At 45.0% G+C, this 13738-nt stretch overlaps 1 protein-coding gene across 2 annotated transcripts; it reads right to left on the bottom strand.

The window, feature by feature from the left end:
* Positions 1–8509: 8509 nt before the first annotated feature.
* Positions 8510–11477, bottom strand: LOC146578396 (nuclear factor 7, ovary-like). 2 transcript variants are annotated; one of them, XM_085259090.1, is made up of 2 exons: positions 10092–11477; positions 8510–9710 (listed from the first exon to the last, which is right to left on the bottom strand). In XM_085259090.1, the coding sequence occupies exons 1-2, from the start codon at positions 11472–11474 to the stop codon at positions 9660–9662; spliced, it is 1434 nt and encodes a 477-aa protein (XP_085115216.1). In that variant the 5' UTR covers positions 11475–11477; the 3' UTR covers positions 8510–9659. The 2 variants fall into 2 exon arrangements, with proteins under 2 accessions (XP_085115216.1, XP_085115208.1); XM_085259082.1 differs by having other exon boundaries at positions 8510–11474.
* Between the last annotated feature and the right edge of the window lie 2261 nt (positions 11478–13738).

Genomic DNA, 13738 nt, shown 5'->3' with positions numbered 1-13738 from the left:
TAGACACAGACATACAGGCACACACAGACACAAACATCCATTCCCACCCTCATGCTCTCATATGCACTTACTCCACACTCAACCAACGTGGAGACAGACATAAAGAGACGCTGTACACACGATCACACTCCCCAAGCGTACTCTACAAACCAGGTCTAGGTACCCTGCACCCAGACCCAGGTGGTGTTACCCTTTTCCCTGCGGTGGGGAGAGGCAGACCGCCCCGACTCCGCAGCAGCAGGGAGGCCCCACACTCCAGACCCAAGTCGGACGGCAAACTCCTCCTCCTAGCCCCCCCGCTCCAAAAGGCCGCAGAGAATGGGGGTGAGAGAAGACTCCAAACCTCCCTCCGCCCACTCATATGTAGTGTTGATGCATGTGTGTTCTAAGGTGCATTTAAAACCCAGGGGGACATGGAGCTACCTGCCAGAGAGCAGCAGGTAAGCGCATAGCCCCTCCTGATAGCCCTCAATGTCTACGTGTATTTAAAATTGAGAGGTGGGTAACGACACCGGGGGTGAGGTGTACACCCTCATGGTCTATGGGATACCGTGTAGCGTGGCCACCCGCAAGATCCTATATGTATGTGTAATGAGAGTGTGAGTAATGTGAATGTCTAAGTTGTGGGATAAAATTGAGGCACAGGCAGCCAGAAGGGGACAGAGGGGGGGGGATGCCACAATCACAAAACAATAATGGGATCCCCTGGGGCCAGCTCCGCCGCTGACCCCAGTAGGCACCCCCATACTCTGCAACCCGCTAGGGAAAGGAGGCCCAGGCCCATTCGGTCCGGGGCCTAGTTCAGCAGCGCCGCCTGGCCCCACAGATCCCGGGACAGCCCACCCGACCCCACCACAGAGAAAACTGCACCCACCCCGTCATCCGCTCATCTTCCAGACTACACAAGACAATGGCTGAGATCTTCCTCCACCTCTCCTGTATATCCCCTTCCTGCAGAGTGAGTTCCTTTTTTTTTTCTCTTTTTTTTTGTGTCCCGTTTAGATCTATAGCCATCAGAATTGTTGTCTTAAGGCCAAGAAAGATGCCAAGCGGATTTATTTTACCAAGTGGATCATCATGGCCTTGCCATATTGGTCCATTTGATTGACCTTTATTATAATTATGAATTTATTTTATTTTCAGTTGCTACAAACGGGACAGACATGACTGGGGGATAGGACAGGGGGAAAGAATGAAAGAAAGAGAGGGAGAGAAAGAAAACCAAAGGGGAGAAGAGACGGTGAGAAGGGGGGGAAGAGAGAAAAAAAAAAACAAATAAAAAAAACAAAACACCTGGGTCACCTGTATGGAGAAAAAAAACAGAAGAGAAAGCAAACAACAAAGAGCAACATAATAAGAAAAAAAAGCACCATCACAATAAACTAGCTAGCAGTAGATATCAATAGTTACTAAATAATAAACGATATTGTGCAGCACGCAAGATATACAGCGCACAATGTGCTTTGAGGCAGCAGCCAAGAAAGCTTTAGTCCACGTCTGTGAAAACCCATGTGAATACACCTGTGTGCATACCTGTGTGGATCAGCATGCTTGCATTCCAAAGGTTTCTCCATGTAATGATCTGCTAGGGAGTGTGGGGAGCCACAGCCCCGTCCTCCATGGTATGAAGCAGGTATGGAGGAGATCAAAACTCCAGACATCCAGAGGCCCCCAGAACACAAGAGACCAAGGAAGACCAACAGAGGGGCAGCCGCGCCACTGTCCCAGTAAGAGCTGAGGAGAGTCCCAGATGAGGGCTCACTCAGCAGCCGCGGAGCAGAAGCCAGGGGGAGTTGCAGTGACGCGCCCGTGAGCTCCGCCGGCAGTCAGCTGTGCCTGAGTGACCAAGCCCCAGGCCGAGAGGTCGGGGGCACCCCACCTCCAAAGTGGCCCGAGCGAGCCCCAGGCTCCAGGCCCCGATAAGCGGCCGCCAAGGAGTGAGCCGGTGTGTACCCGGACGCCCACGCTCAGACACAAAGAACCACCAACGCACCGACACCTGAGGGAGTCCGCCACTGGCAGGGGAAGTGGTGGGTGGAGATAGGCCTCCAAACCTTGGAGGGCCTGAGATGTCCCCAGAGAGGTGGCGTCTGATACCCAACCTGACATATAGACACAGACATACAGGCACACACAGACACAAACATCCATTCCCACCCTCATGCTCTCATATGCACTTACTCCACACTCAACCGACGTGGAGACAGACATAAAGAGACGCTGTACACACGATCACACTCCCCAAGCGTACTCTACGAACCGGGTCTAGGTACCCCTGCCCCTGGAGGGGGGAACTGCACCCAGACCCAGGTGGTGTTACCCTTTTCCCTGCGGTGGGGAGAGGCAGACCGCCCTGACTCCGCAGCAGCAGGGAGGCCCCACACCCCAGACCGCAGTCGGACGGCCAACTCCTCCTAGCCCCCCCGTTCCAGCAGGCCACAGAGAATGGGGGTGAGAGAAGACTCCAAACCTCCCTCCACCCGCTCATTGTAGTGTTGATGCATGTGTGTTCTAAGGTGCAATTAAAACCCAGGAGGGCATGGAGTTACCTGCCAGAGAGCAGCAGGTAAGCGCATAGTCCCTCCTACTAGCCCTCAATGTCTACGTGTATTTAAAATTGAGAGGTGGGCAACGATGCCAGGGGTGAGGTGTACACCCTGATGGTAACTTGGTCTCCGTGTAGCGTGGCCACCCGCAAGATCCTATATGTATGTGTAATGAGGGTGTGAGTAATGTGAATGTCTAAGTTGTGGGATAAAATTGAGGCAGAGGCAGCCAGAAGGGGACAGAGGGGGGGTAGCCTCCTCTGCACCCTGGTGACATACCCCTACTCCAAGGTCCTGCATGTGTGGGTGGTTGTGGTGGAGCGGGAAGAGGGAGGCAGCTGGAGATGGGGAGGGAAGGAAGGGAGGGGCATGTGACCCCTCCCTGGGGCCAGCTCCCCCGCTGACCCCAGTAGGCACTCCCATACTCCGCGACCCGCCAGGGAAAGGGGGCCCAGGCCCATCCAGACCGGGGCCCAGCGCAGCAGCGCCCCGGACAGTCCACCCAACCCCACCACAGAGAAAACTGCACCCACCCCTCCATCCACTCATCTTCCAGACTACATGAGACAATAGACGCCCAGGCTGAGATCTTCCTCCACCTCTCCTGTATCTCCCCCTCCTGCAGAGAGTTCCTGAGGAGAGGAAAGCTCCTGCAAGGTGTGACAATCTCCCCCACCAGTTGAAGAGCCCCCCAGGTGGCTCGACACACCGGCGGCACCCTGCTCCAGGGCTGGGCCCCCATGCACCCACCCGCCCACCCACAACCCCGGCAACACACAAACCAGGACCCAAGGCCCCAAGGCCCGGCCAGGGCCCCAGCCCAGAGACGGAGCGCCCCCAGAACCTCACGCCCATCCCGGACCCACCCAGGGGCAGCCAGGCTACCAGGTCAGTAACCCACGTCCGTCAGCACAGACCCTCCCCTAGCCCCGCTGCACGCAGCCACGAGGAAACAGTCAGAAAAGAGCCCCCAACCCGGACGTGACCGCTACCCCGGGTTGAGCCCCCCAAGGAAGATGCCTCCGGGGAACCCCCCGACGCCCTAAGCCTGTCCCTACCCCCACACCAATCACAACATTGAAGGCGGGACCAAACTATGACCCCCCACTGCCACTAGGTGATGGAGCTGATCAAAGGAGCCCAGAGCAATTGATCTGATGTGGTGGCAGAGGCTGTATCAAGACTAATGTAATCTAATAGATAATTTCTATATTGGTTAGAATTAAGATTATTTTTATTTTTCCAGTTCATCAGGACAGTTTTCTTGGCTATGCATAGGGCAGTGAAAACCATATGGGCGATATTCTTTTCTGAAGTGACATTATCTAAGCTGCCCAACAAACACACTAAGGGGGAAGTTGGAATGTTACATTTCAGACACTTTGATAAGTCTTCACATATCTCGCGCCAAAACTTCTGCACTGGTGGACAGAACCAAAGAGCGTGAATGTAATTGTCTGGTGTATTGCCTTGACAGTGTGAGCAGTTGTTGGAAGATGTAAAGCCCATCTTGAACATCCGATGACCTGTATAGTGCACTCTATGTAGTATTTTGTATTGTATTAATTGCAGACTGGGATTTTTAATCAATTTAAAGGTTTTTAAGCATACCTGAGACCAGAAGTTTTGGTCTAAACTGACTGATAAATCTGTTTCCCACTTTGCAATAGGAAGGGATATTGATTCATCTAATTTAGAAAGTGTTCTGTATATTTTAGATAATAATTTGGGGGATTTAAGAGTAAGGAAATGTGCCGCACTTGGTGGTGTTTGTAATTCAACTTGACTGAGGTTAAATTTCTTTTTTATTATGGATTTAATTTGTTGATATTCTAAAAATCTTTTCTTGTTGATCCCATATTGTGCAACTAGTCTGTCAAATGGAATAAATTCTGTTCCCTCTAATACCGGTATATGTTCTAAGTATTTAATTCCTTTACAACTCCATTCTGGGAAATTAATCATATTATTGTTTTGTAATATGTCAGGGTTGTTCCAGATAGCTGTACGTTTGCATGGGATTAATGAAGACTCCGTTATTTTTAGAAACTCCCACCATGCTGTCAGAGAGAAGCTGATGTTGATATTTTTAAAGCATTCATGTCTTTTGATGTTTGAGCTAATAAATGGTAGGTCTGAAATCTCTAGATCCTTACATAGTGCCTGTTCAACATCTAGCCGGGGCTCATCTAAGAAGGTATGTTTTAACCATTCTGAGATGAACTGAAGCCTGTTGGCTAAGAAGTAATCCATCTAATCCTCCTCTATCCTTGGTTCTTTGTAGCGTTTTTAAGCTGATACGCGGGGGTTTATCTTTCCAAAGGAATTTGGAAATATATGAATCCAGAGATCTGAACCAATCTTGTGATGGTTTGTTAGGGATCATCAAAAATAAGTAATTTATTTTTGGCAAGATCATCATTTTTATAGTGGTGACCCTTCCCATGAGTGATATGGATAAAGATTTCCATCTAGTCAGATCGCCTTCTACTTTCTTTAGAAGTGGGATGTGGTTTAATTTAGTTAAGTCTGAAAGCTTAGGAGAAACATTAATACCTAAATATTTAATATTTCCGGATTGCAGTGGGGCAGAGGAAGAATTATGGAAGGAGCAGTTAATGGGGAGAACTGTAGATTTTGGCCAGTTAATTGAATAATCTGAAACTCTTGAAAACCAGTTTATTAGAGTAATTACCTCAGAGAGGTTGGTTTGTGTGTTTTGCAGAAAAAGCAACACATCATCCGCATAGAGACTGATTTTATGTTCTATGTTCTTACATTTTATGCCCTTAATTGTTGTAGCCTGTCTAAATGCTGCTGCTAGAGGTTCGATAAAAATTGCAAAAAGTGAAGGGGAGAGTGGGCATCCCTGTCTGGTGCCCCTCAGGAGACAGAAGCTGGAAGATGTCTGGTCATTTGTTCTGATATGAGCTGTTGGGGAATTGTATAATATTCTTATCCAGTTTATAAAAGAGTTTCCAAAACCAAATTTGTGTAAAGTTGCGAATAAAAATTTCCAGTTAACTCTGTCAAATGCTTTTTCTGCATCTAGAGATAATATTATGGTTTCAATGTTTTTATTGTATGAGTAGTCTATTAAATTAAGTAATTTACGAGTGTTTGTTGAGGAGTGCCGACCTTTTATGAAACCAGTTTGGTCAGGATGAATTAAGAGGGGGGTTATTTTCTCTAATCTCTTTGAGAGAGCTTTGCAGATTATTTTAAGGTCTACATTTAAAAGAGAAATTGGACGATAGCTTGAGGGAAATAAAGGGTCTTTGCCTGGTTTTAGCAGGAGACTAATGTTGGCAGAATTCATATTTGGTGGTAGTCTGCCATTTTCCTCGATTTCCTGCAACATTCCGTGGAATACTGGTGCCAGAATTGTCCAGAATGCTTTGTAGAATTCTGCAGGGAAGCCGTCTGGACCTGGAGCCTTATTATTGGGCATACTTATCAGGGCTTCCTGGAGTTCACTTGGCGTCAGTGGCGAATCCAGTTCCATTGCTTGACTGTCTAGTAATTTTGGGAGAGTTACGTTGTCAAGAAACAGATCAATTTCATTTTTAGATGGGTGCAGAGTGAGTTCCTGAAGAACACCCTTATTCACAGTCTTCCTTACACACTGCTTCACCTTATCTCTTTTGATTAAGAATAAAGAATAAAGTTACTATTAGTAAAAGCACACAATCTATCTATGTCCCATGTCTCTCGACACTCATGAAAAATGCAATCAAAATAATTTACTATACTTTTTAAAATCAGGTTATTTAACAGTAAAATGTGAAAGGGTTAAATAATTTTGCAACCAATCAGAAAGATTTCACTATTTCCCTTTTGTGCACTTATAAAGTATTTCCTATGCTCTTTTTCATTTTGTAGGTTAGCCTCCTGTCATGTACTCCCTGTTCTCTGGAGAATTTTGGATGTTTATTTTTTACCTCTGTGCATTGTGAAGGCAAATTTCTTTTCTCACGTATCAATCACATATTTAATCATATCACATTAGTTATAGTAATAACACTTTCTCACTTTACTATAGTAAGAGCACTCCTGTCACTAGTTTGCATGCATGTGGAATGTTAACACAGAGAGGCCATTGTAATGGGAGACATTGAACAGATAGTGAGACTCCTTCTGCTTATCAGGGATGTAAATCCTTAGGTGACGGCCAAGCAGAAATGAATCAAATAGACCAATACGGCAAAGCTGGGATGGCCCATTTGGGAAAGTAAATCCATTGGGAATCTTTTTTTGCCTTTAGACAATAATTCTGATGGCAAAAGAACCAAACGGGACAGGCAACAACAAAAAAAGTCTCAGATTTTGTGTTTTTATGACTTTATGGGTTATAAACAGTTAAAGCAACATGTTGATAAATTGTTTATTTGTCATTGTAAACCAAAAATCTCAAAATTCCCATGCAACCACCAAGTTTTAATCATCATCATACTATAATTTTCATGTGTGTGTGTGTGTGTGTGTGTGTCTCCAGATGTTCCCAAACTCCTCCTAGATTAAAACTGTATCTACACTCAACAAAAATATAAACGCAACACCTTTGTTACTGCTCCCATTCCCCATGGGATGGACGTAGAGACCTAAAATTCATCCCAGATACACAATATAACCATCCCTCCCAAACAGTGGTCACAAATCAGTCCAAATGTGTGGTAGTGGGCACATCTGCTATATTGAGATAATCCATCCCACCTCACAGGTGTGCCACATCAGGATGCTGATCTGACATCATGAGTAGTGCACAGGTGTACCTCAGACTGCCCACAACAAAAGGCCACCCTGGAATGTGCAGTTTTTTGCGCTATTGGGGGTCTGGGGACCCAGAACTGGTCAGTATCTGGTGTGACCACCATTTGCCTCATGCAGTGCAACACATCGTCACATGGAGTCTATCAGATTGTCAATTGTGGCCTGTGGAATGTTGGTCCACTCCACTTCAATGGCTGTGCGAGGTTGTTGGATATTCGTGGGAACTGGTACACGCTGTCGTATACGCTGGTCAAGCACATCCCGAACATGCTCAATGGGTGACATGTCCGGTGAGTATGCTGGCCATGCAAGAACTGGGACATTCTCAGCTGCCATCTGCCCTGAACAATGTGAACCATGATCCATCCGTGAAGCGCACACCTCTCCAACGTGCCAGACGCCATCGAATGTGAGCATTTGCCCACACGAGTCTTTTACGGCGACGAGCTGGAGTCAGGTCAAGACCCCGATGAGGACGACGGGCATGCAGTTGAGCGTCCCTGAGACGGTTTCTGACAGTTTGTGCAGAAATTGTTTGGTTGTGCAAACCAATTGTTCCAGCAGCTGTCTGGGTGGCTGGTCTGAGACGATCTTGGAGGTGAACCTGCTGGATGTGGAGGTCCTGGGCTGGTGTGGTTACACGAGGTCTGCGGTTGTGAGGCCGGTTGGATGTGCTGCCATATTCTCTGAAACGCCTGTGGAGACGGCTTATGGTTGAGAAATGAACATTCAATGCACGGGCGACAGATCTGGTTGACATTCCTGCTGTCAGCATGCCAATTGCACGCTCCCTCATTGCTTGTGGCATCTGTGGCATTTTGCTGTGAGACAAAACTGCACATTCCAGGGTGGCCTTTTGTTGTGGGCAGTCTGAGGTACACCTGTGCACTACTCATGATGTCAGATCAGCATCCTGATGTGGCACACCTGTGAGGTGGGATGGATTATCTCAATATAGCAGATGTGCCCACTACCACACATTTGGACTGATTTGTGACCACTGTTTGGGAGGGATGGTTATATTGTGTATCTGGAATGAATTTTAGGTCTCTACGTCCATCCCATGGGGAATGGGAGCAGTAACAAAGGTGTTGCGTTTATATTTTTGTTGAGTGTATAATTTGATTTTAAAATCTATTTACTTTCATTCCTTTTCAAAAAGACTTCCAAAACCTGTTTTCTACATTGGAATTCAAAAATGGTGACTGAAATTGTTGGAATGTGTTTTGCATTAATAGTTCAATTGAATTAAATTGCCCATAGGTGTGAGTGCGAATGTGTCACGATCCTGGGTCTTTTGACCCAGCATTTTGAGTTTTAGTTTATTTTGATGTTTATGGTTTATGTTTAAGTTCATTGGGTTTCCTAAGTTAATTTGTTTATTAGTTTCCTCTTGTGTTTTCAACCCCTGTGTTAAGTCTTCCTTGTCCATTTCATAATGTTTCCTGTTTTATTTTGAAAGAGGTCCTGTGTTTATTGTGTTTAGCTTTACGTTTCCCTTGTGACGTTGTTGTATTCATTTGTTTCAGCTTTTCCCCATGTGTTGCCACTTCTCCTGATCATCTCATGTGTGTATTTCCTGTGTTCAGTTTCGCGTCCTCCCTGATAGCTGTGTGATTCTCCCTGTGTTTTTAATCTATGATTTATTATTAGTTTTCCCACTTTGGTTTTGCACCGTTTTGCCTTGTTTTTAGCAAATAAAGCTGCATTTTTGAGTTCACATTCCGTCTTGGTGACTTTTACATTTGGGTCCTCTCCTGCCTACACACAGCCGTTTTGTGACAGAATGGTTCTTTGTCTCTACGTGTTAGCCCTACGACAGACTGGTGACCTGTCCAGGTTGCACCCTACCTCTTGCCCTAAGAAGGCTGGAATAGGCTCCAAACCTCACAAGGATAAGCGAAAGAGAATAGATTGAATGTCTAAATAAGTAAAACAATCAAAAATAAAATTGTAAGTGAATTTACTGATGCATACTTTATTGCACAATTCATTATTAAAGCACAAAATGATTTATTTGGTGCATGTGAAAATTCTGGTCCTCTATAATGAATGATGATTAAGCTGTTTAGGCTTATGTTTTGTAGGTATTTTAAGGGTTACAAATATCAGAAAAGGTATGTATAACAATCACTATAAATAGCTGACTATAATATGAGCCACACCATATACAGGGTGGGACCATTTCCATGGTTAGTAAATACATTTGTTGCCTTTAAAATTCTCACTTTGATTTTGATCAAGGCCATGCAACAACTGCCTATATGGCAATCTTCATGCATGCGCAATCAACCATGTAAGCAGATCCCAAAAGGTTGATTCAGTTCATCTGGACGCAGCAGGTCAGCTGAGACTGAAGAAGTCACTTGTATGAGTGACGAAATTTTTCTCCCACTGAAAATGCCACATCCAGATCTTTCAATGTTCATGATGAATAAATACACAAAATTATCATTAATCATATTGGATCAATCAGTACATACTCGATAAGATCTCTTATAACAGTGTATAGTAATTACAATTGATTAACATTTTCTGAATATTTAAAATAAGTAAAATCAATTAAATTACTGTTGGAAAGACCATGATAATAGTTTACTCATTGTTAATTAGCAGATGTACTAAGTCTCCTCAGGCTGGTTGTGCTCAGAAATTCCATAAACAAAGACTAAAACTGTCAAAATTTATGACAAACCGCAGGAGGACAGCTGCAGTTTAACAGCTTCAATTCACTGACAGGAAACAACATTAGAAACATCATCATCCTCAACTCACCTGCTGCACGGACACTGACACCTTCAACGGACACACCTTCACTTCATTCCTTGTATTAATGTATGGAAACATCTTCTCAGTGAAAGTGTGTGTGAAGGTGTGTATGTGTGTGTTAGTATCAGGATCAGAGAACGACAGCTTTCCTCTGTTCCAGTCCAGATTCACTCTGATCCTCTGGAGCTTCTTCTGGACTGAGAGAGCAGTTTCTGGACCTGATAGAGAGCGTGCTGAATATTTTCCATTATAAAATCCTATTCTCCATGAACCAGACCGTATGGGACCCTTCCTGTGGTCAGACTCTGCTAACACACCGAGTCCCCACCGTTTACTGTCTCCAACATCAACATCCCAGCTGTGAGTCCCTGAGTTAAAGCCCTCAGAGCCCAGGACAGAGCAGTAGTAATCAAACCGGTCTGGATTATCAGGAAGCTGCTGCCTCTCTCCTCCTAGTCTCACACTGGTCAGATCTTCAGACAGGATGAGCTCTGGACTTGCAGTATTTGGGTCCAGAATGAGAGGAGTGTAGGCGACCATGTCCTTCTTATTATTCCAGATGTTGAAGGTCAGGTTGCCCAGGTGTTTGGCCTGGTCTATCAGAGCTCCTGAGGGCAGCTGTGGATCATCCAGCAGGGGGCAGCGCTGGACTCTTTCCACTGCAGCCTTGTAGTTGTGCAGGAATGAGACGTCTTCAGCTCTCAGCTCGTCCTCTGTGGCTCTGACTGTGTCTGAAAGAGCTGCTATCTCTCTGCTCAGAGCCTCCATCTTCTCCTTCATCATCCCACTCTTCTGCTCCTCTTCCTCCTTCAGTGCAGCCAGCCTGGCCTCCTCTTCCTCTGCTAGAAACTGGTGAAGCTTCTTAAACTGCTGCTTAATCTGCCTCTCTGTGTGTCGGGCCTGGACCTTAATGTGTTCTGCTGTTTGATCAAACTTCACTTGAACTTCTTCACAAACCTTTAACTTCTTCTTTAAGGGCTCCAGAGTTTCCTGAAGTTCCTTCTTGTGTTGTTGTGCAGCTTCATCGATGGGTCTGAATCTGTGATTGGTGTGTTTTTCTGAGTCTCTGCAGACGAGACACACTGGCTGCTGATGGTCCAGACAGAAGAGTTTGAGTTTCTCAGAGTGCAGACTGCAGAGAGCCTCTGAAGCTCTCTGATCTCTCTCCTGTAAGAACGACTCACACAGGTTCTTTAAAGCCCAGTTTAAAGGTGGTGCATCCATTGAAGATCTTCTCTTACAAACTGGACACTGGTGTGTTGGTCTCTCTCTCCACCATCTCTTCAGACAGTCTTTACAGAAGCTGTGGCTACATGACAGAATAACAGGATCTCTGAAGACCTCCTGACAGACCGGACAGCAGAGATCCTCCTCTGATCTGGAAGCCATTGAGTCTGTGAGTGAAGCTGAAAACAGCAGACAGGAAGTACAGTCAGTCCTGGCTCCCCTCCGACCTCTACTACCTTCACTGAAGCATTATCTCAGTTCTCAAGTGTGCGAGTCTGTATTCACATTCTCGCTTAGTCTGGACGTTGTAAGTCCACACGGGAGTCCAGACTTGGCGAGAATGCGAGTACGGAGTCGCGATTTGTACAATTGGAACACCAGCGTACTTGATGATGTCACAGCTCCGGAGTTTTTACTGCCATCCTCTTAATCTAACTGCGATTAATATGGTATGAAGCTTAACTTTAATCTCAGCCAAACTGATTTACTCAGGAACAAATAAAAGACTGAAATAAACCAAACAGATTTAGAAGATATTTAGGAGACTTACATATCATGTTTAACCTGAGCCTCAACCTCCCGGTCTGCTCCTCTCCGAAAACGTCAGAGCACTCTTGCAAATATGTGATATCTTGATAAATCGAGCAGATATTTGAAGCTTACACAGCTACAGTCTCACCTGAAAATATCTTCAAAGTTTATTTTGTGACCCAGAAAGAGTCTATTTAAAAGTCTTTAGCCACGCTCCTCTGCCATTGCCCATTTCAGTTTTGGACAAAATACATTCTGGGATATTTAGCTGTACCAAGTGCACACAAATCACCACCAACGCATGCTCGATAAAACGAGCAGAACGAGAAAGCATCTGGGAATTTTTCGCGTTCTCGGCTTGACGCGTACTTTAAATTGCAACAGAATGGCACGCCATTTCAGCCAAATATCGCGAGTTTTGTAACACGTCTGGTTATGAAATGGTGTAAAAAAAAGAATGCCGTTTAATAATTCAGGACGCTGTAAAAAACAACAACAAAAAAAACAAAAATAAAACGGCCTTATGCCGTATTTTATGCCAGAGAGTGGCGCCTTGAACACCCCTTCTGAGCAGCTGAAGAGAACGCAGTTTTTACCTGTCTTTGAAAGCCGCTTTTTACGTCACTCAGCAGAAAACAGTGTTCAAAGATGAAAGATAAAAATGGCATTTTTTCCAGTGTTCAGCGTCAATCAAAGAAGCGCAGACCACAATAATTCATCACAGATTGTTGCTGTTAAGTGACTGTTTATTCGGTACCAATGCGTGTCACAGTTTTTACTTGTATTATAATCCCACTGTGCATTTTGATGTGTTTAAAGCACGATCAAACAAGCAAACGACAGAATGCTTTTTCTGAAACAAGTGGAGGCCTTAACGGTGTCTTTTACAGCAGCTCTGCTCATTTCTGATCTTCTTTCTTATTTTCCCCTTCACTTCTCTTAACCTTTAACTTAAGTCTTAGTACATGATGGCAGAATCTAATTGCTGTGGTTTCATGTTAGTTCTGGTCATTCAAGTGGAGTGTCGTCGCCCAAGAAGGAGACGTTACAGACCATCTCCTCCTTCTGTAATCATTGGAAATGTGAGATCGCTCCTGTTGAGGATAATAGATTGCTTAATATACATAAGAGTTACAGGGGCTATAGTTTGTGATTGCTTGCCATATTATAATATGGCGGTTGCTAGGGGATAAGAAAACATATAGAATAATAGCTTTGGAATGTAAACAAAGAACTAGGGTGCAGGACAGGTAGCAACAGTTACTTAGGGTGATAGACAAATGGCAAATGGATATTACCTTAAAAGGAGATGGGGGTTAGTGGGTCACTGCGCATGTGTTTTTCCATTGTGGGGGTGTTTACTGTACAGGGAGGAGACCAGGACTGTTGTGTGGAATTCTTTAGATCAGCCATTAGAATAAGACTGGGCTCATCTCCAGATGCATCGCTGGACTCCACACTGCCGACCTTCACCCAGTATGTGACCTGCCCCGCCATAGGCATTAAAACATGATACTTACTGTACGCCAATGCAAAAGAGGCATACAGTCCATCACCTCTCCCTCCCCTGGGAAGATCCGATCACAACTGGTGCACCTTGTCCCTGTGTACGAGACCGTCATACGCAGGGAGCCACCAATCACCCACACAGTGCAGAGATGGTCGAAGGAGAGCATGATCAAGCAAATAAATGACAGAAACTTTTATCAAACCACTGTTTTGCTTAGTTTAAAGTAATACCACTGGATAATAACCTTCGATTTTAAAAATATTAACAGCATCTCAGGAATATTTTTGCCCTTTCAACATGCATTAAAAAAACGGATATGCAGTTTTAAAACAGACCTGTATGCACGTTTTCTGAACTGTGGTGTAAATAAGTAATCTCAAGAAGA

Source organism: Mchenga conophoros, linkage group LG3 (assembly GCF_057382185.1).
Source record: "Mchenga conophoros isolate Kocher_MC1m ecotype Shallow Benthic linkage group LG3, M_conophoros_male_GT1.1, whole genome shotgun sequence".
Lineage (NCBI taxonomy): Eukaryota > Metazoa > Chordata > Actinopteri > Cichliformes > Cichlidae > Mchenga > Mchenga conophoros.
This window is presented reverse-complemented; position numbering and strand designations above follow the sequence as displayed.

Excerpts from the sequence above, each read along its gene's own strand:
- LOC146578396 (XM_085259090.1), bottom strand. The coding sequence starts at position 11,474 with ATGGCTTCCAGATCAGAGGAGGATCTCTGCTGTCCGGTCTGTCAGGAG. Across the intron at positions 9,711-10,091 it reads TGTCAGTGTCCGTGCAGCAG|TGGGAGAAAAATTTCGTCAC; the intron begins GTGAGTTGAGGA and ends TGGCATTTTCAG.